The sequence below is a fragment of the Aspergillus nomiae genome (assembly GCF_001204775.2).
Source record: "Aspergillus nomiae NRRL 13137 chromosome Unknown contig00013, whole genome shotgun sequence".
NCBI classification, from domain to species: Eukaryota; Fungi; Ascomycota; class Eurotiomycetes; order Eurotiales; family Aspergillaceae; genus Aspergillus; species Aspergillus nomiae.
The window spans coordinates 103,496-130,442 of NW_015378068.1; the positions used below are offsets into that span (position 1 = coordinate 103,496).

The window sequence follows — 26,947 nt, forward strand, 5'->3', positions numbered from 1 at the left end:
AAATCGGCCATTTCATCATATGGTTACATTGATAGGTCAGTGATTCTAGATCTACGTCGGCTGTATGAATGTATAAGAGTGGCTGAGGGTATCTGTTGACATCCCTCTATTTCTTGAAATTTATTCATTTTGTACTGGCTTGCTTAGCTTACCGGATTATACATACACCCACTGCGTCCCCGTGCAACAAATCCGTATCAATAAGACCGCTCGACTGAATATACTAATCACATAATCATGCGTATCTTCTCTGCCTTGAGCAGCCTCCTTCTGGCCGGAGCTGTCGCCGCCCAGAGCTCCGACTGCTCGCCCAAGTCCGGTGATGTCCAGACTCTTCAGTTCGCCTGGGCTCTCCAGCATCTGACCGAACGCTTCTGGTCGTCTCAATCTCTCAACCAGACTTTCCTGAATAATGCCACCAACGCGTCCACCGCCAACTATGACGCTAATTTCAAGGGCATCACACGAGAGAACCGTCTGGGCATCCGTGCGGTGCAGCAGGTTGCCAGCGGCCTCTCCAACTTCACCACTCCTCGTTGCAACTTGACCATCCCGCAAGCCAGGGATGCCGATAGCTTCCTCAAGAACGCCCTGCAGGTTGAGCAGACCGTCGCCGGCGGCCTCATCGGCCTAGCCGCCTACACCCAGTCTCCTGAGGTCTCCTTCCTCCTGGCCCGTCTGGCTGCCCAGCACAGTGCCCAAGCCGCCTACCTCGGCTCTGAGCAGAACTCCACCTTCTTCCCCTCGAACAGCACCTCTTTGGTTCCCGCCTACACCCCCGACCAGATCCTCAAGGCCAGCAACCAGACCAGCAACCAGACCGGCCTGCTGGGTACCTTGCTCAGCAATTGCGTGACTGCGCCCTCCGGCCCCTGCGGCCAGAAGGTCAATATCGGGCCCTTGGTCGCAACCCTGAACTCCACGAGCACTAGCGGTGGCAGTTCTAGCTCTGCTTCCCCCTCCAGCACCGCTACGGGCACCGCTACGGAGACATCCTCCACTGCATCCTCGACCAGCACATCGACGGCCAGAAGCAGGAAGTACTTCTAAGCTTCGGAGTCGAAGCAAATACCAAGTATATCGACAAATATACAGAGACCGAACAAGACAATCCACCCAAGATATACTTCGCAACTTGGATTGGTAAAGAGATTGAGACTTGTGATGACCACAATTCATGTATCACCCACGTTCTGTAATCATCTAATTTATGTCCCAGTGTGTGGGGTAATGTAATGCGTCAAGTTAGGATAGGGTCTGTGCTATAGTTGGGTTATATAATAGCTTACAGTTTTTTGATCTATAGGTCAGAGAATCAATATGTTTATATCGAAAGAGAGTAACCTGTTCTGACCATGCTCACTCGCTGTTAACCGATTGGGCAAGTCAACGGAAGTAAAAGACAGTACATTGTGTATCGTATGACAGAATGTTATATTTTTAAGATGGTCACTTGGTTATCTTAGGCGTGGAAATCGCGGAGTGGATAGAAAACCTGTAGCCATACATGTATTCTTAATAGAAAGTGCTTACACAGCACCTATCTTGTAGTAAATCTTGTATAAGGTTAATGATAACTTGAGTTGCTTTCTTCGATAAAAATGCATAGTTTACTGAATACTCAATAGTATCTTAGAATATATTGATTGGTAATACTTCGGGGTGTTGGAATACAGAGTACTAAGCTCGGCATCAAAATAGAGCCCGAATGAATAATGATCGATCACCATTTGCCTCCAATCGACGAGATAATACAACGCGCTGAAAGTATTTAAAATCATCCCTATGGCCCTGTCATTGATAATGTACTATCTTTATATTTCACCCATCCTTCACTCATCTCTACTGACAAAATGGCCCTCACCGTCGGTATCGCTGGCATCACCGGCAAGTTCGCCCGCCGCGTGGTCTCCCACCTGCTCCAACATTCCGATGTCACTATCCGCGGATACTGTCGCGATCCCAGCAAGGTCCCGGAGCCCATCTCTTCCTCGGAGCAAGTGACCTTGTTCAAGGGCGATGCCTTCGACAAAGAGGCCATCCGTACCTTCGCTCAGGGTTGTGATGTGCTGATCTGCTGCTACCTCGGCGAAAACCAGCTCATGATCGACGGACAGAAGATTCTCATCGATGCCTGCGAGGAGCTGGGCGTTCCACGCTACATCGCGAGTGACTGGGCCCTCGACTACACCAAGCTGAAACTAGGAGAGCTGTTCCCCAAGGACCCCATGATCCACGTTCACGCCTACCTGGCCACAAAGCAAAAGGTCACGGGCGTCCATATACTAATCGGAGGGTTCATGGAGCCGGTTCTGAGTCCCTTTTTCAATATCCTGGATCCCAAGACCAACGCCTTCCGCTTCTGGGGCGGGGGCGATGAAATCATGGAGGGAACAACCTACGATAATGCGGCTGAGTTCACCACTGCGGTGGCTAGGGATCCCAAGGCAACTGGTGTTATCCGCTGTATGTTTCTGTCTCAGTGGTGATTTTTTACCATATTTACTAAAATAACGATACTGTAGTCCTCGGCGGCCGCGCCACCATCCGCGAAATCGCCCAGTCCTACGAGATGGTCTACGGCGTGAAGGCGAATCTTGAGAGGCTGGGTTCCCTCGATGACCTCTACAAGTTTATGCATGAGAAGCAAGCCCAGAACCCTGCTGATATCTATGGCTATATGTCGTTGTATGTTATCACCTACCCTAGATAATCTGTGATGCTCATGGTGCTGACGGGAGGCAGGTTCTTTTACTATTACTGGATCAACGGGCAAACATTTGTTGGGCCGGAGCTCGATAATGACAGGTATCCCCAGGTCAAGCCTGTCAGTTGGGAGGATTACATGAAGCAGTGGCCTTTGGAGCAGCTGTCCAGTTCTTATTTTGCGCTCAATGCGTGAGAGTTTGTAGTTCCTCGCGTATATTGATGTACTGTTATTGCTATCTGAATAAAATTCGATGAGGAATACTGGCATCATAGTGTATATATCTCCCATAACTTGATAGAAGATAATATGGCTTGCTCATACTATGACTAACCTACTTGGAATTCAACTGGCCACTGAATGAGCTTTCTGGAGGTAATGCCTTCTAAAGCACCACCTGGAAGAATCCCAAGCCCTCAATTGCAGCCTCAATTGTTGTCTTGATTGGCTGTGCAGTTCCCCTTGTTGTGCTTAAAAACAAGTAAGCTCTCACTGGCGTTGCAATATTATCCCAGGTCGGACGGTCTGGAGCCACGATTCAAGTTGATACTATAGGGTAGCCCGCAGCGCCTCAGTCTTACGAGGGGGCACTAATCTTACACTACGTATGCTTACATGGGTAATTACACACTTTCACTAGACCAGGATCTATCGCATTTAGTTCGTAGGCTTCTTGGGCTGGTAAAAAGGGAATCTTTCCTTTTCTACAAGGGTATTGTAATTGTCTATCTTCGCTGGAGCGTGTACATTTCAAAACATGACAACCAACAAGACCTCTACGACGCGATTGAGCTTAGTAGTTGACTAAAAGATTGCTAAATCTCAAGAAATCATATAGATATAGATTGAGATATGGTGAGAACCTTGATGGTTAATAAATAGTGGGTATTAGGAAGCTTTGATTCTATAGCTTCGCAATAATTGCTTCCCAATAAGGACTGAGACATGGTGAGAACCTTGATAGATTGATATAATGCTTAGTTCGAGAAGTACCAGGAGCGAAGCGGATAACCGGCACCTTGATACTGGTCAGTAGTTCTTCAGCTGGAGCTGGATGTGTAATAACAAGTGTTATGGGGACCGTCAGGGTGAGAGGTTGCTCACAGGTCACGCATATATAAAGGCGATGAGGTGCTGTCTCCTTGAAAATTCGCATCATCATCAGACAGCATCAGCAACATTCAATCACTCTCCCAACTCCCCATCCAACTCGACAACCTTCAGCCAAAATGAAGTCCGCATTCGTTCTGTCTGCCCTCGTCTCAAGCGTGCTCGCTGCCGCAGCTCCGTTCCAGCTGGTTATCAGCGGTTCTCAATCCCGCACCAACGAGCTCAAGGACCGCGCCCTCATCAGCCAAGGCGACGCCTTCATCGTGGCTCCCAAAGGTGATCACGGCATCAACTTCGTCGGTGGCGATGGCACACTGGGCATCCAGAATGGCGACGTTGGTAAGTCTGCTGTTTGACACCTATCACCTTCGTGATACCAGACCCCACTAACTATTGAGCTTAGTTTACGTTGGTACTGATGGCCACGTCGACCTCAAGAGCACCGACGGTGTAGCTGCTGGTGGCTTGACCCAGGGGTTCACTACGGGCAGCAACAATGTCCTTGAATGGGCCCAGGGCCAGTTCTTCGCCTGCCCTCACGAATCCCTGTTCGCCGCTGGTCCCCCTACCTACATGCTTTATGCCAGCCGCTCCGGTGTCACCTTTTCCAGCGACTGCATTCAGATCAGCCTCACAAAGGTCGCCATCTAAGTTCGCTGTCCGTTGATCTTTGATTCTAGGCAGGCTGCGGAGGAATATTGGGTCTATAGACAAAATTTAACTAGATACACTCGTTTCAAACTATATTGTGTCTTATTCTACATTTGTTTTGAAGCCACCATGAAAGATAACACCAATTGGTATATAGTAGAACCAGTATATAAAAGGACTCCAATAGCCTCTCCCATAATACTAAATAGTATTTCGAATCCAAATATGGGAGAGCTAGACGTGGACCGCGACCTGGTTGTATTATTTCCATTTCCTACAACGCGACTACGATTCCCGGCACCAGTTGTATGCTACTTCGTCCGCTTTTCATGTCCATCAGTGACTGACGGATAGACCCTGGCCAAGTCCCTAGCAGGTATGGCGACAAGTTCTTCAGGATCAACATAGATACGAAGCTCCTTCGCGTATGCCGCGGCGGCGGCAGCAGCAGCAGCAGCAGCAGCAGCAGCATAATACTGCCAGATGTTATTTTTGTGAGAGTCAGCATGATCTAAAATACTGCCAATAACAATGCAAGAAAACTCAGTGAGCAGGCTAGCCGCCTCCATCCCAAAACAGGGGATATCGCCCACGTCTCGGATTCTATGGGCGGTGCCTGTATCCCAGACTCCCGCCCCAATGGAGGAGAGCAGCTCCAGGACCAACTGTTATCATAGGGAGAAGGTGAAGGTGCTGCATTGGACATGTAACATGTCGCATACGCTGGCACTGAATCTTTAAGGGGCTCCAAGATGAGTAGTAGGTTGATCCACTTCTCTGTCTTTGAAAGCGTCCACGCTTGCTGTCAGTCGACAGTCACGTTTAGGCTTGTCACCCCTTGGTACAGGCTTTTGGAAGGGCCTCTCTGAATGAAGCCAGAATCTCGTATCCGAACCAGCGTCGACTTCCTAAAGAGGCAAATATGAGGGTATTCAAAACCCGAAGCAGTAGGGGTCTTCTGCAGCTCAGGGTTCGTACGAGGTTTGGCAAAAGCAGCCGGTAAAAACACGACAAATTAGTTAGAAAATTCGATTTCAAAATAATAATGAAGCTATTCAGAACATACGCGAATACCCCTATTGAATAGCGAGGCGCCATAGTCTGGACTAGCGGAAGGAGGAATGCCGGGAGGGTTTCAACAACGTGTCTCAGAACGTAGTCGTGTAGAATAAGCAATTACTAGCTCCATTCGGTCACAACAATATCAGGAGATATCCCTGGCATTTCTCAAGAGGGCTTTAGATTTGGGAGGATAAAAGGTTCGAACGTCATATGACAGATAGCGAGCCTAGACCTAAGTAGTTGTAAATTCGGCGCCTCGAATTATTTCGGTCATCCGATCCAGCCAGGATCTCATGCAACACTCATTGGAAGAACTGCATAGAGCAAATAATATATCATACATATCTGGAACCGCCTTTGCAGTCGGCTGGCTTCAGTACAGTACCTCTCTACTACTATCATTACACAGTCAGCAGTATGGCATCTGCCCACAACCCCGTTTCTAGTGATCTCTATCATCTGGTCTTATCGACCACTCATATCAGTAAGGACCCAAACAACATTATCGAAAAGGTCCGCATCCCTGGTACCTACGTATCACTGCGAGCAGCCAAAGCAGCTGCCCACAGTTGTCTCTTTGACGCCGGGTACGAAAGGGAGTTCTTCACACAATATGAGACCAACAAAGATATATTCGAAGAGCAGAATCTCCCAGAACGACAGGGTCTTATTGTATTCGCAGTTGCCTCCGATGGTACCACATTCCGGGTCCGCATTGATACGACTCCAAATAATATGGGATTAATGACGGATTATGAGGATGGTCGAATCCCTGTGACTCTCTACTACGTTATACAGACCACCTTTACATATAACGGAGAGAAGGAAGTCAGCACAGTGCGAGATCTCAATGTTTTGAGTGCGTTTATCAGTTACCAGGAGGCGAGAATATATGCAGAGAAGGTATTACTGTCCGAGGATGATGCCGTGACTAAGGAAAGTTATGAAGCATACGACGAGGCGTCGCCTGCTGAAACAGACTGTGGATATGGCGAGAATGTAGTTGTGCATGCTGTGGGCCAGTATGGTGAGAATTTTTCAATCAGTGTGATTGAGACAAAGAGGCTGGAATATGTCGCTTTGGCGGAAACATCAATGCAGATTATGTGAGGCTTTATCTCCGTAATTCCAGTGATCATGCCGGTCTTTTCATGTTTTTTCTTTCTGATGATTGTATTCTACGTGGCGTGCGCTTAGTTTGTCTCGTTATGTATTCTTTTTTTTTTGTTCTACTTGCCTCAACCCAATAGCAGGGAAGGATCACAGATTGTTGAAAGATGACAGAAATATACTCAGTGGAAGGGATCCAGGTTTGTGGTTGAGAATGTGCGCCAACAAATTGAATAGCCAATCGATACTACAAGGTAGACACAGTAGGGTATAACTTTGACGTGATAGACTCCATCTGCCGAACAAGATGAAGGCATGGGTATATGCCCAATGATTCTTGCCTGGTAGAAGAGATTGATGAGATCTAACAGGTCTCTGAAAGACAAGCAACTTGCATATGTTGCTTGGTTACATTCAGATTCCATCAAGAGAACTAAGTATTCGCTTATCAGGCACGAAGACTCCGGAAAGGCAGGAAAACTTGATTGAGCTGCCTCGTCACTACTAACACTTCGCAAACCCCAGGCACAGATGTTCGTGTTTTATGAAGCCCAGATAAACATGCCGGTCATGGAACGACACAGAAATCGGCAGAAATATAAAACTTAAGTGCGGGTCGGTGCACTGTCACCCACGCCGGTTATACAAGAATATCAAAGACCTCCAAGAGAATATTTTTCTTTACCCTTGGTGGTGACTTTGGAAGGTTGAATAGCGTATAGACCGCTTGCTGAGCAGTTCTCACACTGTACTCAGTGCTCAACGTCGTTTCATCAGGAAGCTCTGCAAATTGACCAAGACACGCAAAATTGGTGGTTCCATGAGGTACCACATGTGGTCGGTCTTGGCTACTGCGTGTCAGAAAGGGGGCGGTTCCCAGCGGCATTCCACAAGGGATCGTAGTTGATTTAGCGAGTATGGGCTGCAATGGAAAGCCTAGGTGAGAAAGAACCTCGGTGAAGATCTCCATACCAGAGCAAGCAAACATGGGTTTCTTCACGAAATTACCTTCACTCGCAGGGCTCAGCCCGTACCCACAAACAATATGTCTGTCAGCATGCTGGGACGGAAACACCGGTTGATGTGGAACGTTGATAGTGATCAGCCAACTACTCTCTGCCAGGAATAGCGTGTCAGTGCGTCCTGCAGGCTCGAGGGCGAGATTGTCATATAGCTTCATGAATTCTGTTCCCTGCATAGTAGTGGTAAAGGTCTCAATCCCAGATTCAAGGGCTCGTGAAAGAAAGTTGACTGGATTTCCAAATTTTGAAGACTTGCGAGAAAGCCCTTGCCATAATCTCCACTCACGCAATAAGAGATCCTCCCAGTTAGAGGACAAGAATGGCGGGGCAGCCACATTCGTACCATAAACTGCACCGGAGCGTGAGAAACCTAGGTCAACTAAGCAAATATCCTCTGGGTCAAGCGAAATTAGACATTCCTCTCCATCCTTTACCAATCGTATCTCAGAGACTGTTGCTGGGTCACTCTCAGGATAGAACCTGATATCCGTTACCTCGACATCGAAACGAAAGTCAACATGTTCATGTCTTAGATAGCCAATAATCGGGATGACGATCGAGTCGAATAAGTTATATCTCGTGTGGATGGTTGCACTGAGATCATGAAGGGACCGGATATCCTCCAAGTATTTACGAAGATGTCTTCGAAACTCAATCACACTATGCCATGGCTGGAACGCAAATCTATTCACCGATCAGCTTTTCCGAAAACAAGGACTATGTGAAAGATTTACATCCTAGACCAGTGCAACCAGAAACCTGTTTCAAAGAATGACTTATCGAAGGCTTCATTGATTTTTTTCGACGCTAGTGTTTTTTCACTCTCTAGGATGACCTTGATTAACTCCAGGCGATGTTTCAGTCCGAGCTGGAACCCTTCCGTGTACACCCCTCTTGAATCTGGTGCTTTTAATCTAATTGTGCCAGGTGTCGTGGGCGCCTTTGGGTGTGACTGGTGCTGTCTACCAAATTCTTGAATGTCGCCCAGCAGAGACTTGTCGGAATCCAGGATACTAGGCACTAAGGACAAGAGGCCCTCGATGCAAGTACCATAGACATGTGGGAGGCACTGGTATGGCAAGAAGTACCCATTCTCTGCATCCCCCAGGGTAGCCATTTCTCCTTCAAAGCCTGGATGAAGATCGAGGATATGGATATTTCGACCAGGAACGTTGCATTCCCTCGTCAGGTAAACAGCCGCGGCTAGGGAAGCCAGCCCGTTGCCGACTAGCCATGCCTGGACGTTCTGTGCATCTCGCTTGAATGTGCTTGACTTGATATCCATTGAGATGACATTTATACATGAACGCGATCTAATTGTACACCGACCAGATGATCATGTAGATCCTCGTTTCCGTGGAATGGTATCTTTATAGAGAGGGTTTACGTGGATGTTAAACCCTATGAGGTCACCATAGGTGGGGAGCTTATCATTCCTTTGAACGTTGATCTTTAATTCCACAGGCTTAGATCTGATCAAATGTCGAAAGACTGCCATGGGCGGGTTGATGGCCTACGCCGGCATATAATGTTACTATAATCCATGAGACTGGCTCGTATATCGTATACCTCAACGTGACGTAGTGGAGCCTAATGTTTCTGCGCCTGATGTCCAGGATAACATGGTTCGATCATACGACTGATAACATTGGCTTTCAGATAGAAATTTGAGTTCCACAAAAGGTTCGAAACACGGAATCCGCGAGTTCTGTTGCGTTAATATGTAAGGATAAGGTGGACCTTTATATCATTCGTTATGGCGACTATCGTTTGTTCGGCTTGCGGGCAATTGTCACCGACCGAGCGACAGGGGTAGGTAATAGGTACAAAGTTACTTTCCCATATATCTTCATACAGCAGCGAATCCAAAAGTTGTTCGTTTTGGTGTCTAACGCCTCGCTTCGTATTATTGAGCCAAGATTCTATATCACGCCACTTCTCTCGGTCTCGTCGGTTATATGACCCTCATCTGTACTTGCCACGTCGCCTGTCAACGGAATAAAACTATCTCTTTTCTAACTGTGGCGAGATACTTCAGTCGGCAGAGGGCGCGGGTAATGCAAAATACCTGTCTTGTAGGGGAACACAGACTTCTCCCAAATTGCTAAATCCCAAATAAAATACGCTGCGCGGTCATTCAACGTACTGCCATACGTTCACGTCGAGCCATAACACTGGTGTTGTTGATGAACTTATCAGATGTTTTCATTCCCGAAAGTCGACTTGCGGATCCCCATTGGGGAACGCTCTTCTCGAAATAATTCCTGGTGCGGGCCTCCTTTCCATGTAAGGAAGCCCTGGATCGACATACGTCTAACATTGTTGACCAAAAGCTAAGAAAAGTGAGTAGGTTGTTTATGCAGGAATATCGGAGCTGGTAAGACAGGGCTCGGACAGCAAGGTCGTACTTGCCATTCGCAATGCCACACAGCTGGTGGACTTCTTCGACTATAATGTGGTAGTTCAGGGAGCCCATGTACCTTCCTTCGCGACGAGCGAATTCATATCCTATTTACGACGATATGCGACCAAGAATGGAGAGAAGATAATAGCCATGGCCTTACCACAAACTCTTGCCCACAGATGGCCATCACTATGCTCGTTTCTCTGGAAGGACCTTGATGTCGTCCCTTTGGTGCTGGAATGTAAGGACCATTTTAGGCAGCAAGATGAGCCCGGCGAGCTCGCTACGTTTTTGGGTTGGGAGAGAAAGGAGCTCGATGAACAGGCGGATTCAATGGCGCGGAAATGTTTACGGTAATGTTACAATGGAAAGCTGTTGCTGGAAAGACCTGAAGCCTAACATTATATAGGTCATTCGGTATTGGGCATGTCCTTCACAATCATATTTGTGCTGACGGGATGGTGGAGGTTGACAAGCGCTTTTGTGTACACGTTGGGGACAAAGGAGATTATCAGGAGACCGTGCATCCTGATACATGGAATGTTGTCCAGAAATTTGCAAATGATCTGATAGAGAGGAAGATCAAGATAGCATTTTTCAGTATGACATGTGAGGGAAAGCCTGATGTGCATACCAGACACGCTTTGGTCCGATTCTCCCACAAACTTGGAGTAGATACCAAATGGTGAGTGTCTTGACATCACTGATGCACTTGTTCACCGATATTGACCATCCAATGCTGCAGGTATGTCCCGAAGCCACGGCCCAGTATTCTTCGAATTGTGAGGAAGATGGAGTATATCATGGAAGGCTTAACTGGACCGGAAGAATACCTTGGAACGGACGACGAGCTACGGCTCCTGGAGTTCGCCTATGAAAATGCTAGACGGTACTGGTTAGCAGAAAACGGGCCCCTACGGCCTCGCTCAGAAGGTGGCGCAGACGTGGTTATAATTGATAGCGCCCCCCTCTTGACATTGGCACTGCTATCAAAGCAATGTGACCCGCAAAGACCAGTTATTTTTGAAAATAGATCGCACGTCCAGCAACAGCGATTGCTGGAGGATTCGACAAGCCCTCAGACTAGAGTGTGGGAATTTGTGAAAACAAGGCTAAAGCACGTCGACATTCTAGTCTCCCAACTGCCTCGTGAACTCACACCATCCATCATGCCGGATAGGTGTGTCGGGTATATACCAGTTACAGTGGACCAGTAAGACGCCGTCTTTCGCTGAACCTGCTAACTGTTAACCTTGAAATAGATTTGACGGGCTGAATAAAAATATTGCGGCCGAGGACATCACCTTCTACGGACGGGAGTTCCACTCTTTATGCAGGGTGTTGGGATCCTCTACCATATCGTATCCAGACGGTAAGGGCACATCTCCACGTAGTTTCGTCGTTATCCGAGGTATGAGCTGACGGGTATAGAGCAATATATTCTCCATCTCTCACGGTTACGGCCAGGAGACGGAACTATTCATCTGCTCGACGCCTACGCCACATTCTGCAAGAAATATATGGAAGTGCACCAGGATGCACCCCCACCTAAGCTGCTAATTTGTCACCATGGCCCATCTAACAGCCCAGAAAACTCGCTCACATATGACCACTTGCTGGCACATATCAACACCAAAATGGAGGACCTTGCACATCGAGTTTGTATTGTGCAGGTTGGCCCCCAAGACCAGATGTGGAATACTCTCCTTACGCAGGCTCGTGTTCTCGTTCAACTCTCCATCGTCCATGGAATACCAGAGGTCCTTCTATGGGCTCTGCAAAAGAGGAAGCCTGTAATCGCTAGCAGAGAAGCAAGGCTATTTTCGTTCTTAGACAAGATGCAAAACGCTTTACTAGTTGATAGTGGGGACATCGACACTGTCTCACAACATTTATTCCATCTTTTCACCGATAAAGAACTCTACGCACGAGTCATTGCAGATGCCCCACAAAGACTGCCAGATAACCTGACTACGGTTGGCAATGCATCTGCTTGGATGTTCCTAGCCTCGAAGGTGTCCCGTCCGGGTACCTTTGAGCCAAATGGGGAAGATATAGATAAGTTAGCACGCCAGGAGGCAGGGCCGTATACTTGAAATGTTCCATGAATGATGACTGGCGCTTCATATTGTGTGTCTCCTTGGTTGACTTCGCAATGCTGCTTTAATGATGCGATAGGGAATGGCCTTAGCTGTCTGGATCGGAGCCTCAACTCTAGTAGCTGTGGCTCTCAGCACTGTTTGTTTCAATTGATGAAAAGTCCGAGTTATCATGGTAATCATAACTCTGCTTTCTATCTAGCTTTAGGAAAGACGAATATTCTTACTACCCATGAGCCTGACTATTTGGTACCTTTGTAGGTAGACAGCGAATGGTACCTCAACTAGTAGCAGCTCCAGCTTCGCCACCCTTTGGTTAAGGACAACCTATCGTTTTCTAGGTACAAATGTCATGGGCAAATGAGGCAATAAAGAACCTGTGAGTACAGTGGCATGATCACTCGGCCGAAAGGTTCTCAATTTAAGATTTCAGGATGGTAGTCTGGTCAACTGTGGCCACATCTTGACTTCGTATGATACACCCTCCAAATGTACAGACAGTCATTTGAACCAGGGTCTTACTGCCAAACGGAAAGTTTACTTCAGAAGATCTCCTGATGTTTATTCGCATGCCTGGAATTTTGAGAATGTATACAATTGCACAATCCGCGGTTTTACACGCCTGAGTGGTTTGTGACAGCAAGGATTAGAACACCGGAGCATTACTTCTACGGTGATCCAACTGCAGGACAGGTACCGCAATAGTGATTCTTTACAACTGTCATAAAGATGAATGACGCGAGCGCTCATGCGAAATTTGTTCGAAACTTCGAGCAACTAAAGCGCGAAGATGGACCTCTGGTTGGCGGCAAGAATTCCTCCCTCGGTGAAATGATCACTGCTCTGGGAGGAAAGGGCATTGCAGTGCCACCTGGCTTTGCGACGACATCGAGCACCTATTGGCACTATCTAGACGTCAATGACATCCGGAAGAAAATAACCAAATTAATTGAGAACTGGCAACTGAAAAAGACAACTCTTGCTGAAACCGGCCATGCTGTGCGTGCTCTGTTCCTTCATGGCAACTGGCCTACGGATGCAGAAGCCGCCATTAGGGCTGCCTATCGCCAACTATGTGCCAAGGCTGGGGTTGACGACCTCAGTGTCGCGGTCCGATCCAGTGCGACTGCAGAGGACTTACCAGACGCAAGCTTCGCCGGTCAACAAGAATCCTACTTGAATATCTCTGGCGAAGAGGCTCTCTTGCATGCCTGTCGACGCTGCTATGCGTCGCTCTTCACGGACCGGGCTATTAGCTATCGTCAGGCCAAAGGGTTCGATCACATGAGCGTTGCCCTCTCCATAGGGGTGCAGCGAATGGTTCGATCTGATGTCGGTGGCTCCGGCGTCATGTTCTCTATCGACACCGAAACTGGTTTCGACAAGGTCATTCTCATCAATGCTGCATGGGGGCTTGGGGAGAACGTTGTGCAAGGGACCGTAAATCCCGACGAATATCAAGTATTCAAACCCCTGCTAGCTGACCAGAGCCTGGTCCCGATCATAGAGAAAAAGCGTGGTGAAAAGGGAATGAAAATGGTCCTTGGCGGTACAGAGACACCCACCAGAAATCTGCCCACCTCGAAATCTGAGCAAGCATCATTCGTGCTGAATGACGGAGAAATTCTTCAGCTCGGGCGTTGGGCCTGCACGATTGAAACGCATTATGGCTGCGCGATGGATATGGAATGGGCTAAAGACGGTATTACGGGCGAGCTGTTTATTGTTCAAGCCCGGCCAGAAACCGTGCATTCGCGCAGTCATGCTGCCATTTTCAAAACGTATAAAGTTGGCAAAAAAGGACGTCTGTTGACCACGGGCCTCTCTGTTGGTGACGCAGCAGTGTCAGGCCGTGTCTGTCTCATTGAAACCGCACGGGACATCGACAAATTCATTGATGGCTCCATACTAGTGACCGAAACCACCGACCCGGACTGGGTGCCCATCATGAAACGAGCCGTAGCCATCATCACTGACCATGGCGGACGAACCTCGCATGCGGCTATCATCAGCCGCGAACTGGGCCTCCCAGCAATAGTAGGTGCGGGTAATGCTACATACATCCTGCACACCGGACAGGATGTCACCGTCTCATGCGCAGAGGGCGACAACGGCTTTGTGTACGAGGGGAGCTCGGAAATCACGACGGAGTCTGTGGATTTGACTGAGTTCCCGGAAACTCGGACAAAGATCATGCTCAATCTCGCGAACCCAGCAGCAGCTTTCCGCTGGTGGAGACTCCCAGCTGACGGTATTGGACTTGCGCGTATGGAGTTTGTTGTCACCAATGCGATTCAGGTACATCCCATGGCGCTTGTCCATTTTGATCAATTGAGGGACGCGAAGGCCAAGGAGGACATTCGCCGGTTGACGACTGGGTATGACAACAAGCCGGAATATTTTGTCGACAAACTGTCTCACGGGTTTGCATCCTTGTGTGCTGCGGTCTATCCCAAGCCTGCTATTATCCGCATGAGCGATTTCAAGACCAATGAATATGCCCGTCTTGTGGGTGGCCGTGAGTTTGAGCCGGACGAGGAAAACCCAATGTTAGGCTTCCGTGGCGCCTCGCGATATTACTCCGCCCACTACAAAGAGGGATTTGCGTTAGAATGTCTTGCAATTAAACGTCTGCGAGAGAGAATGGGCTTCAGGAATGCAATTGTCATGATTCCATTTTGCCGTACAGTAGGAGAAGCGAAGAAGGTATTGGACGCCATGGCAGAGAACGGGCTCAGGAGGGGGGAGAATGGACTGCAGGTCTATGTTATGTGTGAAATCCCGTCCAATGTTATTCTCGCAGCTGATTTTATGGAATACTTCGACGGCTTTTCTATCGGCTCCAATGATTTGACGCAGCTCACCCTCGGCGTCGATCGTGATTCTGGGGAGCTCGCAGACCTTTTCGATGAGCAGGACAAGGCAGTCAAGTGGATGCTGCAGCAGGTTATCCAGGTGGCAAAGCAAAAAGGTTGCAAAATTGGCATTTGTGGCCAAGCGCCCAGTAACCACCCCGAGTTTGCTCGGTTCCTGGTTCAGTGCAAGATCGACTCGATCTCTGTCAGCCCGGATAGCTTCTTCGCAGTGAAAAGACATGTCGTTGCGGGTGAAAATACATGATCAGGAGTGGTACAACGTCCTACCAAGTATCGAAAATGGGGCCAGTCTACAAAAGTGCTTTAGGTCTTGCTCTTCCTTTTTCTCTTCCTTTACTTCCAAGTCCGGTAATGATGCATCAACATACCACGTTGGTTCTGATATCTGTTTCTTCAAGTAAACAAGTGAATACAACCTTTTCATTATAACAAACGATCGTGAGGCTATGCCACGCAGTCCACTAATAGTAGTACTAGTACTCACTCATTTGACTTCCTACCCCACAGACACACTTCGAAAGAACATCTCTTGACCACCCCAAGACAGGACATATCTTGTTCCCCAGATGCATGGTGGAGCTCAAATTACAGTCCCTGATCTGATTTAAGCCTTTCCACCATGTGTTTCAATTCCTGCGCTGACTCGTCAAGGTCCTCCCATTCTTTCTGATCCAAGTGCATATCAATCGCTTTTATGACGCCTTCCCTACCAAGCACGACAGGAAGGCTAAAGCAGCATTTGTAATCGGACAGGTAGTGACTGATGCAGCAGACATCCCGCCTATCGAAGAGAATAGAGGAGCAAATACTACAGACTACCGAACCAATTCCAAACGGCGTGCCCCCTTTGGCTCGAATAATTGTTTGTGACTTAGCTTTGCATTGATTCGCAACCTCAGCGAGGTGGGAGGTCTTATCAGGGAACCATCGTGCGGCGGGAACGCCCCCAATGGTCACCCCGGACCATGCAACTACCTCTGAGTTTCCATGGACCCCCACGACCTGAACATCAACAGAGCTAGTTGCAACCTAGGAATTCGTTAGTGAGCACTGGAACCCAACTAGCAGGACAAAGAATGATATGTGACTTACCCCTGCCCTCTCTGCCAATAGTCCGCGAATTCGGACCGAATCAAGGAATGTGCCTGACCCCAAAACCTGAGACGCTGGGAGCCCGGAAAGCTCCTGCGCCAGGGATGTGAGCAGATCGACAGGGTTCGCCACGATCAGTAAGATTGTATCCGAGCGAAAAGGCCTCGCCTCGTTGACTATGCCCTGCACGATGGCGATTTTGTGGTACAAATGTTGCACGTTAGTTTCACCTAGGAAATATGTAAGACTTTGCTGCGTGGACAAAGTGGACATGTATCAGAGCTGTAGTTATTGTCCATTTACCTCTAGAATATCTCGATCCAGCAGTAATGACCACGATATCGCATTGGCCGATTTCTTGAATGGTGGCCGCTCGTACGCGGATGCCGCTATTGTTGCCGTAGGCCACATCAGCAAGGTCACGGACTTGAGCGTCTCTCAACTCTGCTTTTATATCAACAAGAAGCAGCTCATCGGCAACACGGCCTAGGATGAGCGCGTACGCAGCAGCAGAACCGACCTGACCAACACCAACAATGGCCACACGTGTTTGTGGGAGACTGTGTTCAGACGGCATTATCGGCAGCTGATTGTGATATTCAATCTCACAAAGATCAATAATCGAAAGATCGGACACCTTGTATATGGTGGTAGGCGGGACGACGGCATTTATCCAAAGCTCGTATTCGTGACAGATGCGAAATGGAACGGTTCGAAAGCGATCGATAACCTGGCTACGCAATTGTCACCCGCATCATGCCATGTACCATGTAGTTTCTGGGGGAAGTCTGGGACCCCGATAGAACACGGTATGAATGATGTCACTAGTCGAATGGCCAGAGCGTGACAAAGTTCCTAAATATAATATTGTGGCGCGGGTCTCTATCACAACGGAGGATATTGGTGACAGATTGACGATAGTTTTGTAGCTCACGTTATGTGGCACACATCCTTAAGCGCAGTACCCCATAGTTCTCGTTAGTATATACATGGTATTTAGAATGGCCTTCCATGGATCCAACTCAGGTGATTTATTTGGTAGTCAGGTCATTGACCCAGATGTTTGAGTACCACGGATCTGAATTTGAATTCCACATGGCAAGGATGTTGATCGTACAAACCGAATATAAGCCAGACGGTTTGGAAGTTATTGATCATGAGTTACATCCTGCCCTGACTTCTGTGACTGACAATCCGGAGCATAATTAAATACATTTGGGTGACACTTTTGTGAAGTTAGGTGGTTAATTAGAGGGCATCCCGAAGTTGTCTAATCATGGCGTTGGATATTCGCGTTTCGGCAATGAAAACCCCGATAGATATCGCCGAGTATCTGTTTACTCGACTACATCAATTGGGTGTACGAACCATACAAGGGGTTCCTGGTATTTCGTTGTCTTTTCGTTTTCTCACTTCGCTATACTTGCTAATTCGTTCTTAGGAGATTATAACCTAGCGGCCCTGGATTATATCCCAAAGGTTGGGCTCACATGGGTTGGGAACTGCAATGAATTGAACGCCGGTATAGCTTCCTGTGTGGGGTGCTTCATACCACGGCCGCAAAACTTACTAGTATTTTTGTGCAGGATACTCTGCCGATGCGTACGCTCGGATAAAAGGAATTTCAGCAATTATTACAACATTTGGGGTAGGCGAACTGTCCGCGTTGAATGCAATTGCCGGGGCATATTCAGAGCATGTGCCGGTTGTGCATATTGTTGGCCAACCCAGCACAGCGTCGCAGAGGGATGGCATGCTACTCCACCATACCCTGGGTAATAGTGACTATAATGTTTTTACTAACATCAGCGCCAACCTCGCTATCATGGTGGCTAAGATCACGGATCCGCACGATGCACCTGCATTGATTGATCATACCCTGCGCGAGTGCTGGATACAATCTCAGCCAGTGTACATTGCTTTACCCACCGACATGGTCCAGCAAAAGGTTGAAGGAGAACTGCTTCTCTCTCCAATTGACCTTACTGAGCCTTTGAATGAACCAGAGGAGGAGAGATATGTTGTTGACGTTGTGATGAAGTATCTTCATGCCGCCAAAAGCCCGGTTATCCTGGTTGATGCTGGTGCAATCCGCCACAATGCGCTTGAGTATGTGCATGAGTTAATTCAGAAATCTGGTTTCCCAACCTTCGTCACTCCGATGGGGAAGGGGGCAGTGGATGAAACACTACCTAACTTTGGAGGTGTATATGCGGGGACTGGTTCCAACGAGGGCGTCGCTGCGAGGGTAGAGTCGGCCGACTTGATCCTGAGCATTGGGCCATTGAAATCAGACTTTAATACGACGGGATTCTCATACCGAACCAGCCGGCTGAATACGATTGACTTTTACAGCGACCATGTCCAGGTCCGGTATTCCCTGTATCCGAAAGTGAGGATGAGAGGCATTCTAGAAAAGGTCATTCAGGAAATTGGGGGAGTAAGCATCAGCCCAACATCCTCGTCGTTCTGCAACACAATCCCCAGTGGCATCATCGAGTCCAGGGATGGGCCCATCACTCACTCTTGGCTATGGCCTGTGGTTGGTAATTGGCTACGGGAGGGCGATATTGTCATTACCGAGACAGGTACTGCAAACTTCGGAATATGGGAAGCGAGATTTCCTAGGGGTGTCACAGCGATCAGTCAGGTCCTCTGGGGTAGCATTGGGTATTCTGTAGGCGCATGCCTTGGGGCTGCATTGGCCGTCCGAGAAGCTGAGAATCGGCGAGTAATACTTTTTGTGGGAGATGGTAGCTTCCAGATGACGGCGCAGGAAGTGAGCACAATGATACGTCAAAACTTGAACCCTATCATGTCAGTCCAAGTGACTAACTGGCCGGAGGAGGCTTTACCTTGCTTTACTAATAAGATCTAGATTTGTGATCTGCAACGACGGGTACACTATCGAACGGTATATACACGGCTGGGGGGAGGAGTACAATAATATCCAGCCTTGGAAGCACGCCGCCCTGGTCCAGGCATTTGGAGCTGAAGGTCCACATCACTACAGCACCTACCAGGCTTCAACCCGGAATGAACTTACATTGTTGCTTAACAACCAGCAGTTCGCCTTTTGCCCTCATTTTCAGGTAGGCAGTGTGCTACTCAATATAAAATTGTTTTCTTTAACTAACTGATCTTTCCAGCTTGTAGAATTGTATATGCCGAAAGATGATGCACCGGCGGCTCTCAAACTTACAGCAGAAGCTGCAGCGGCGAGGAACTCACAGGCGGTGGAGTAAGCATAGTTCACAAAGGGCTAATTTGAGACGCTTGGCTCAGTAATAAGTTATACAGCAGGCTAGACTTATTGCTGGAATGATGGCTGAAAAGTACTTTTCAACAGTTATGTGATGTAGGGAAAGGTGAATGGCACTGAGGACAAAGTATGTATATGTATAGGACATATTTATAAAAGCTTCTATTGCTGCCTCACTCAACTGCTGGTTATACCAGTCACTAGAGAGCATCTATAAAAGGACTTTCTTTTTAACTTACCTCGTGGCTAAAGGATATCAGTAACATGCCAGTCTTCTCGAAGAATGCACTCCTGCCTGGCCTTTCTGCCACACCAGGAGCACCCGCATACACAGAAAGAACTTGGTGCCCCATGGGATCAAGTTCTAATTAAACGTTGAGGTTGTGTCATAAATCCTCACTAGAGAGTCATCTCCGATGGACCAAAGGCCGTGGTTGGCCCTCATGTGCGTATACCATGACTGGTATGGTGCCTTGTGTAGATCGAACGTATATCCATAAAATATATTTTTGTATCGGTGTAGATCGCGTCGAGCTATAGTGGAAAGACGTCCATTTTCGGTAATCCAGCCGGTATGGATCCATCCCGCCATAATAGGTCATCCACAATCGGTGCACAGTCGCCCGATGAGGGTACGAGGGCCTGTCCGAATAAATAGAGACATTTAACTATCATTCCATTCACGTGTGAATTGATGCGACCTCCTGACGCAAACTAGCTTCCTTCCAACTACAGTCTACAACCCGCCGCTATCATGGAAGCCGTCTACCAAACCCTCGTCGGCCGTGCCCTGCAAATCTCCCAAGCCCAGCAAAGCAGCGACCCCGGTTCCCTTAAGCGGGTAATCATAGCTCTGAGCGGCCCGCCAGGCGCAGGCAAGTCGACCATTGCAGCAACCGTCATCGCACGGCTTAACGCACTCGCAACAAAGCCCTTTGCCATCGCCCTCCCCATGGACGGCTTCCACTACCCCAAGAAGTACCTGGACGGGCTCGCAGATCCCGACGAAGCACACGCACGGCGCGGGGCGCATTGGACCTTCAACGCATCGGGTGTGCTGCAGCTTGTCAAAGCCCTGCATTTGAGCAAAGCGGTCCAGAGGGAGGTGATCTATGCACCACAGTTCGACCACGCGGTCGGTGACCCGGTGGAGGGGGCGATCGAGGTGTCGCCGGAGGTTTCGCTGATCATTATCGAAGGGAACTATCTGGCATACAATATGTCGCCGTGGTCCGAGATCGGCGACTACGTGGATGATACGTGGTTCGTGGATGTTGATATGGAGGTGGCGAGGAGGCGCATTGCGCGGCGGCACCTGGAGAGTGGGATTGAGAAGACATTGGAGGATGCGATACGGAGGGCGGAGAGCAATGACATGTTAAACAATGTTGATATACGCGCAAACCTGATCAAGCCTGCCGTGGTTGTCCATAGTGTTGATGAGCCATAGACCGAATCCAAGCATGCATCCGTTAGTTAACATAGGGCAAGACGGATACGGCGCGGAAGAGTCGAACTGTTTCGTTTCCGCCGCCCGCACGCGGCATAGCTTACTAAATATGGTAATCGGGCGGAAAGATCACCCCAAAAGGAAATCAACGCCGCAGCCTGAGAAGGTCATGGACGTTGATCTTCTCAGCTGGCGGTATACACCAGAGTAGGGTCCAAGGAAGCCAGAGTGAGCGTGTGATGCTGATATTTTTTCCATACCAAAGAAACATGAAAGTGATGTGGCACGATATAAAGGGCTTAGGCCAGCATTGTTTTTGGCCTCCTGTCAACCATTACGTTTCTCGAGATGCTGCTGTCCCTTGCACTGCCCATCCTAGGCCTAGCAACGGTGGTCCTGATCTTGACCCCCTTGATCTATTTCCTCTGGGACCCACATGGTCTACGGAAGTTCCCCTCGCCGTCCATTGCTGCCATCAGCCCTATATGGCGTGCCTGGCACAATGTTCGATTCAAGCACTACGCCGCTGTGCATGACGCTCATAAAAGACTCGGAACGCATGTTCGCATTGCTCCCAACCATATCTCCATTCTCGATCCACGAGCACCACAGCAGATCTACGGCCATGGAGCCAACATGCTCAAGGCCGACTGGTATGATGCAGCCGCAGGCCCGCACCGGAACCTGGCAGATACCCGCGACAAGTCTGAGCATCAAGCGAAGCGAAAAATGCTTGCGCACACCTTTGCCGCCAAAACGGTCGTGGCGTTTGAGCCTTTACTGCAAGAGAACCTGTCGAACCTTCTGAATGTTCTCGATCGCCACGAGGCAGCAGGTGAAACGGCCAACATACGACGTCTCTTGAACTATATGTTGATCGATATATTTGGCCAATTGCTCTACGGACATAAGCTCGGATGCCTTGAGCGTGGGGATGATCTTCTTGTTGCAGAGTCAAAAGACGGCCGTACATACAAGGCCCCCTTCATCGACTCCCTTCTGGATGTGACTGTGATCAATAATCTGCTGGCTATATTCTCCCACATTGCACCCACCCTCGGGAAAATAGCCAAGTATCACCCGTACAAGAAGAAGGTACGGACTGGGACAACATCGTGTACCACAATACGAAAAAGCGATTCGAAACGCCAAAAGTCGAGGATGATTTATTCCAACGCTTACTACGCGACAACAAGGGTCAGGACCTCAACCTGCCGTTTGGGGCGATTTTGGCAGAGTGTTCATCCATGATGAACGCCGGGACGGAAACAACGACAGCGGCTATGACCAACACAATATACTTGCTGTATAGCCACCCGCCAGTGCTGCAGAAGCTCCGTGAAGAGATCATGGCTGCCGTGCCCGGAAACGATATACCGACCTACTCCGTAGTATCAACGCTGCCATACCTTCGGGCCTGCATTGAGGAGTCCCTCCGAGTCCGCCCAGCAAGCTCCTTCGGGCTGCCGCGGATTGTCCCCAAGGGTGGGAGAGAAATCTGCGGCCAGTTTATCCCCGAAGATGTCATTGTTTCAGTGCCCACATACTCCCTTCTGCGGGATCAAACCGTCTTTAAACATGCATCTGAATACATCCCCGATCGCTGGCTCACCGAGGATCCGGAGGAGAAGAAGAGGATGATGAACAACCATCTGCCGTTTAGTACTGGGCCTCGCGCCTGCATTGGACGGAACATCGCCTATTTTGAACAGACGGTTGTAATTGCCACAATTGTGAAGTTCTTCGATGGAAGGCTGGAGGAGGGCTTCCAGCTGGAGACGCAGGAACGATTCAACTCGAATGCGGGTGACTTGCCCATCCAGATGTCTCGTCGTGTTTTTTGATCATTTACTGTATCCATTGTTTCTTCGTTCGTCTTTTGCTATTCTCTATTTCAATAGTTACGAGTTCTAGACGAGTAAAAGTAGTATAGTCAAATGGAAGAGAACTGCGTTAGCGAAATTTTAATCTTAGACATGATGAAGATCATTGAGAAGTCCGTTGTTAATCGGCTTTAGACGCCCCATTACTAGTATTATTATCGTATCACAGCATCTTACAAGACCGACACAACTGTAGACCCTACATCCCGAGGACTCTTGTTCTACTGACAACGTGACGACCACGCGGCCTTCTCATTCTGGTATTCCAGCACAAGCTACCAAACCCCATAAGAATTCCAGTGCCATGCTGCGGAGTAGTGCGGGAATTACCCTCCAAGGGGAAGCCGGTCCGGATGAAGGAATCCTTTTTCGATATTCAGCCCCTGCCCCAGGTGTCCCCAGTCTGACCTTTTCGTTGCGGAGCACGGCCCTCTATTGATCGGACCGCATGATCGTGTAGAGTGTAGCCGACATAAAGCAAGGGTTGTTCCTCCATAACGGCGTTCTCTCTGTATCCGTAGCATTGCTTCGTATTCCTTCTAAGTCCACAAAAGCCTGACACTTGCCGCGATGGGAGTATCTGTAGAATCATGGCTGGAAGTGCTAGAACAGCGAAGTGAGTAACCATTGCGCATGGATTAACCCCATTTCCCACAGTTGTCTGACTCGGGCACAGCCAACGTTGACGTCGACTACATGGACCCAGCATTCACGCTGAGTGTCCAGCCCTTCCAATTCAATGACATGACCAGCAACCAGACCTTTGTCCATGAGCAAATGTGCCACCCGGACAACGCCAGCCTACTCAGAGACGTCGTTTCGCAATACAAAACCTCCGGCTGGCTGGCAATCTACACTCACATGGTAAGGAAACCCGCCAGACCAGACCCCTCAAATACGTGGCTGTGCTGATGGCATGAGCTAGGCCGTCCTGATGTGCAAGGCGAACATTTCCAACATCAAAGGCCGAGTGCTCCTCCAGACTCTCCCGACATATGCATACAACTGCGTGAAAACAGTGGAACACGCCCGCGCCTATGCGCGAGAGTTCGAGGCGGTAGGCATAAGCAAAGACCGGTTCTGCATCAAGATTCCAGCCACGGGGCCTGGGCTGCGCGCATGTCAGATCCTAGCGCAAGACGGGATCCGGACGCTCGGCACGGCGGTGTTCAGTGTCCATCAGGCCATCGCTGCAAGCCAAGCGGGGTGCTTGTATATCAGCCCCTATTACAATGGTAGGTCACCCGCTCCGTGTGAACTTGGATTAGACTCTCACACCGGTGTTGCACTGCAGAGCCTTTGGCACACGTCGACCGGTCGATTTGGCCGCAATCTGATGACCCAGCCTTGCTCCACCCGTTTTCGCCACGTCTAATACAGATCCTGGATACGTACAAGCGTCTGTACAAGGAGACCGGCCGAGAGCAGCCTTTGGTCAAGCTGGCCGGGTATGTGAACGTCTTTCGTTTTAGAACCGCATAGGCGAATCAAAACTAACTAACCCATTGCAGCTTCCTGTCGACCTCCGAGGCCATGGCAGCAAGTGAAATCGGATGCCATTCGGCAACGATCTCACACCAGGTACTGAAGGAGCTCTGGGCGCTGCGTTATGTCAGTTCCAAGCAGCCTGGAGAAGGCGTTCCCAAGCCCGCCCATCCCTACGCGAACGCGCTGCCGAGTCCTGCCCGCCTCGCACAGCTTGCTGGGTTGGATCCTCTGGCACCAGCCACATGGAACGGCGAACTGGCAAGCGCCGATGTGGATTATTTGGCGAATAATGGCGAGAATCTAGACGCGGCAAACAACGCGGACCCGGAAACTAAACGGCGAATCGCAGACGCACTAGAAGGTTTCGTGAAGGCAGAAAAGCGGAGCCAGTCTAAGATCCAGGGATTAATGGAGGGACTCTAAGGGTATAGCTCCTGCGAGGGTAGTATGCTCGAAGCTGAACTTAAATAAAACAAGGGCCTATCACTCCCTGCATGCATGTTCTACAATCAATAACTATACCCTCACATAATCCTCTAATGAGCTCCATTTGCATACCGGAATACACAGATACCGCTCTACCTAGATCGTAGATTCTCTAGCAAAGGTCCCTCACCCAACCCCATACAGTTCCTCATACCCGCCAAACGGAGGTCCATGAAAATTAACCGGATTTTCCGCATCCAGATACATCCACGAGACATCATCCATCCCAGAAAACAAATCCATCGCCTCAATGGGCGGGAGCTCCCCCTGGATCTGCGATACCGATGCCGCATTAACGGGCACTGGATCCGTAGTGACCTCAGTGCCGCCGTGTGGGTCCGCCCGCTGTGTGATCTGCACATGGCCAACACGAAGCAGATCCAGACTCGGCAACTCATTCAGTGCCGTTGATATGCGCTGTGTGAGGAGTGCCATGGCGTCGGCAGACGCCCAGGTGCATCGCAGCTCCTGCAGGATATCGGACGCGGTCGTGAAATCGGAGCGCGCATCTTCCTGGTCACTGGGCAGACGGCTGTATCGGAGTTGCTGGTAGGAGACAGATAGAGCGAGAGACGTGGCGTAGACGACGATCGGTAGGGGGCACAGGGCGTTTAGCCGGGTGGGATCGCGCATGTAGCGGATTACCTGGATTGCAGACAGCTGTTGGCGCAGGCGGGATGGGGTCGGGGAGGGAAGCGAGGTTATGGTCTTCAGACGGTGGGCGAGGATTGCGGTTGCGTGGAAGAAGATGTGGAGGGTTCCTTTTGGGTCCGGTTAGTAATGGTATGCGTAACGGGTGTGACTAGATCAGGGGCAAGGGAGGCGTACCTATGGTGGACGGGGGAAGCTGCCATGCGCACATTTCGTCCATAATCTGTTCGAATACCGGGAACCCGGAGTCTAGACCGGAGCCTAGGTCGGCCGCCCTGGGCCTATAGAGGCCAATCACGACGTTTAGATATTTGATAATACGGAATAGCACGTTGAATGCACTCGAGCCCGACTCGTGCGGCAGTATCTCTGGGATGGCGATGTCGATATCGGCCATAAGGCATGGCCTTGAATTGGTGGCAGCGTTTAACCGGTCCAACATCCAAAGGCACCAAAATGTTCGCTTGAGGTCGTTATCAACATCACTGGGTCGTGGTTGATGCAGTGCAAGTGACTGGGCAGAATGTGTGGCCTGAGCCATGTAGCTGGAGGATTGTTCAGAGCTATCGGATCCTTCCTGGTGCAGGGAGAGCAGACCGAAGATTCGCATCAGTGTTATTTTGTTGACAGCCGTGCGTTGAGAGAGTGCTGAGCAAATAGAGATATATACCTGACTGCAGAACTGTCGGACAGATATGACAGTATCATCATAATGCAAGAGCTTTAGATGACTAGACGCACTATGATCTTTGGCTGCGAGTAGGCACACAATATGCACCAAGGGCATTGGAATCGTCCGCCGGGACAGCAACTCCCAGTACTCTGACTGATTGAGGAGGGGAATTAGCGGATGTATAGTCCTAAAGTATATATGCGAGAGCTGTTTTATCGTCTCCTCCGGGAGGAGGTCTGAGATAGGGAGATAAATGCGCTCCGAGCCTATCGTGGAAGGCACATAACGCACAGAAGAGGGACGTCGATCCCTGGTTGTGCCACCTTTACTGGAAGTCTGAGGGCGGATCCACACCCCGACATCACCGGGTGTCATGTCTTGCGTATCCTCGGGAGAAGTAGCCTCGTCGAGCAGGCGGGCTTCTGGATTCAAGTCTCCCACAAAGCGCGGCGACGATGGAGCGGCATGTGGATTCAACGCGACCACTGGCGAGGAGTCCTCTTCTCTGACTTGGGGTACCCGAGTTAGCCGTGGGCTCTGTGGAGGGATTGAGCTCTGGGAGACAGCTGGCCTGGGGTGCTGCTGCGCGGGCTTTGGCTTTGTCTTCTGGGGCGTCTTGCGCGTCCTATTACTGAGGTTGGGCGACATTGAGCAGAACACAAATTCTCTAGGGGTTGCAGAATTTGGCTCTGTATCAAGTCCACGCTGGTGATTGCAACGTCTCTTCTTGTGGCGACAGAGATCACAGGCTTTGCGACTGCGACTGCGGCGTCCTGGGGCGGAATCAGCATCCCCTGCAAAGGTGAAGTTGGTCTCCATATCAGCGAAAGTGGTTCTGGGGGTCAAGCTTCAGTTGATATATATAAATCCGGGGCGGGGCAGTCCGTCCGCCTGCGAGTTACATTAAATTTAATACCTTGG

At 49.5% G+C, this 26,947-nt stretch overlaps 13 protein-coding genes across 13 annotated transcripts; 10 read left to right on the forward strand and 3 right to left on the reverse strand.

The window, feature by feature from the left end:
- Positions 1 to 237: 237 nt before the first annotated feature.
- Positions 238 to 1,050, forward strand: ANOM_001236 (uncharacterized protein; the record flags this gene model as incomplete). The annotated part of the gene is made up of 1 exon (XM_015546493.1): positions 238 to 1,050. One exon carries the CDS (start codon positions 238 to 240, stop codon positions 1,048 to 1,050), a length of 813 nt encoding a protein of 270 aa, XP_015411375.1.
- An 803-nt stretch (positions 1,051 to 1,853) lies between these two features.
- ANOM_001237 (NmrA-like family protein) lies at positions 1,854 to 2,902 on the forward strand (the record flags this gene model as incomplete). The annotated part of the gene is made up of 3 exons (XM_015546494.1): positions 1,854 to 2,466; positions 2,526 to 2,688; positions 2,746 to 2,902. The coding sequence occupies 3 exons, from the start codon at positions 1,854 to 1,856 to the stop codon at positions 2,900 to 2,902; spliced, it is 933 nt and encodes a 310-aa protein (XP_015411374.1).
- A 1,034-nt stretch (positions 2,903 to 3,936) lies between these two features.
- Positions 3,937 to 4,468, forward strand: ANOM_001238 (uncharacterized protein; the record flags this gene model as incomplete). The annotated part of the gene is made up of 2 exons (XM_015546495.1): positions 3,937 to 4,156; positions 4,221 to 4,468. 2 exons carry the CDS (start codon positions 3,937 to 3,939, stop codon positions 4,466 to 4,468), a joined length of 468 nt encoding a protein of 155 aa, XP_015411369.1.
- A 1,479-nt stretch (positions 4,469 to 5,947) lies between these two features.
- Positions 5,948 to 6,640, forward strand: ANOM_001239 (uncharacterized protein; the record flags this gene model as incomplete). Its single annotated transcript, XM_015546496.1, has 1 exon — positions 5,948 to 6,640. The coding sequence occupies one exon, from the start codon at positions 5,948 to 5,950 to the stop codon at positions 6,638 to 6,640; it is 693 nt and encodes a 230-aa protein (XP_015411368.1).
- A 640-nt stretch (positions 6,641 to 7,280) lies between these two features.
- Positions 7,281 to 8,947, reverse strand: ANOM_001240 (oleate hydratase; the record flags this gene model as incomplete). The annotated part of the gene is made up of 2 exons (XM_015546497.1): positions 7,281 to 8,346; positions 8,397 to 8,947. The coding sequence occupies 2 exons, from the start codon at positions 8,945 to 8,947 to the stop codon at positions 7,281 to 7,283; spliced, it is 1,617 nt and encodes a 538-aa protein (XP_015411383.1).
- Positions 8,948 to 10,012: 1,065 nt separating this feature from the next.
- ANOM_001241 (heat shock trehalose synthase) lies at positions 10,013 to 12,162 on the forward strand (the record flags this gene model as incomplete). The annotated part of the gene is made up of 5 exons (XM_015546498.1): positions 10,013 to 10,419; positions 10,476 to 10,751; positions 10,812 to 11,279; positions 11,329 to 11,438; positions 11,498 to 12,162. Coding segments are annotated over 5 exons (1,902 nt in total), but the record flags the coding sequence as incomplete, so codon positions are not given.
- Positions 12,163 to 12,894: 732 nt separating this feature from the next.
- On the forward strand, positions 12,895 to 15,285 carry ANOM_001242 (phosphoenolpyruvate synthase; the record flags this gene model as incomplete). The annotated part of the gene is made up of 1 exon (XM_015546499.1): positions 12,895 to 15,285. The coding sequence occupies one exon, from the start codon at positions 12,895 to 12,897 to the stop codon at positions 15,283 to 15,285; it is 2,391 nt and encodes a 796-aa protein (XP_015411381.1).
- A 341-nt stretch (positions 15,286 to 15,626) lies between these two features.
- ANOM_001243 (lactate/malate dehydrogenase family protein) lies at positions 15,627 to 16,710 on the reverse strand (the record flags this gene model as incomplete). The annotated part of the gene is made up of 3 exons (XM_015546500.1): positions 15,627 to 16,070; positions 16,134 to 16,363; positions 16,437 to 16,710. The coding sequence occupies 3 exons, from the start codon at positions 16,708 to 16,710 to the stop codon at positions 15,627 to 15,629; spliced, it is 948 nt and encodes a 315-aa protein (XP_015411382.1).
- Positions 16,711 to 17,409: 699 nt separating this feature from the next.
- On the forward strand, positions 17,410 to 19,378 carry ANOM_001244 (alpha-keto acid decarboxylase family protein; the record flags this gene model as incomplete). The annotated part of the gene is made up of 5 exons (XM_015546501.1): positions 17,410 to 17,518; positions 17,575 to 17,655; positions 17,720 to 18,950; positions 19,012 to 19,225; positions 19,283 to 19,378. 5 exons carry the CDS (start codon positions 17,410 to 17,412, stop codon positions 19,376 to 19,378), a joined length of 1,731 nt encoding a protein of 576 aa, XP_015411379.1.
- Positions 19,379 to 20,149: 771 nt separating this feature from the next.
- On the forward strand, positions 20,150 to 20,845 carry ANOM_001245 (uncharacterized protein; the record flags this gene model as incomplete). The annotated part of the gene is made up of 1 exon (XM_015546502.1): positions 20,150 to 20,845. One exon carries the CDS (start codon positions 20,150 to 20,152, stop codon positions 20,843 to 20,845), a length of 696 nt encoding a protein of 231 aa, XP_015411380.1.
- Positions 20,846 to 21,193: 348 nt separating this feature from the next.
- ANOM_001246 (uncharacterized protein) lies at positions 21,194 to 22,689 on the forward strand (the record flags this gene model as incomplete). The annotated part of the gene is made up of 2 exons (XM_015546503.1): positions 21,194 to 21,940; positions 21,982 to 22,689. 2 exons carry the CDS (start codon positions 21,194 to 21,196, stop codon positions 22,687 to 22,689), a joined length of 1,455 nt encoding a protein of 484 aa, XP_015411377.1.
- Positions 22,690 to 23,298: 609 nt separating this feature from the next.
- On the forward strand, positions 23,299 to 24,639 carry ANOM_001247 (uncharacterized protein; the record flags this gene model as incomplete). The annotated part of the gene is made up of 5 exons (XM_015546504.1): positions 23,299 to 23,344; positions 23,405 to 23,592; positions 23,654 to 23,963; positions 24,023 to 24,176; positions 24,240 to 24,639. The coding sequence occupies 5 exons, from the start codon at positions 23,299 to 23,301 to the stop codon at positions 24,637 to 24,639; spliced, it is 1,098 nt and encodes a 365-aa protein (XP_015411378.1).
- A 195-nt stretch (positions 24,640 to 24,834) lies between these two features.
- ANOM_001248 (uncharacterized protein) lies at positions 24,835 to 26,845 on the reverse strand (the record flags this gene model as incomplete). Its single annotated transcript, XM_015546505.1, has 2 exons — positions 24,835 to 25,463; positions 25,531 to 26,845. Coding segments are annotated over 2 exons (1,944 nt in total), but the record flags the coding sequence as incomplete, so codon positions are not given.
- Between the last annotated feature and the right edge of the window lie 102 nt (positions 26,846 to 26,947).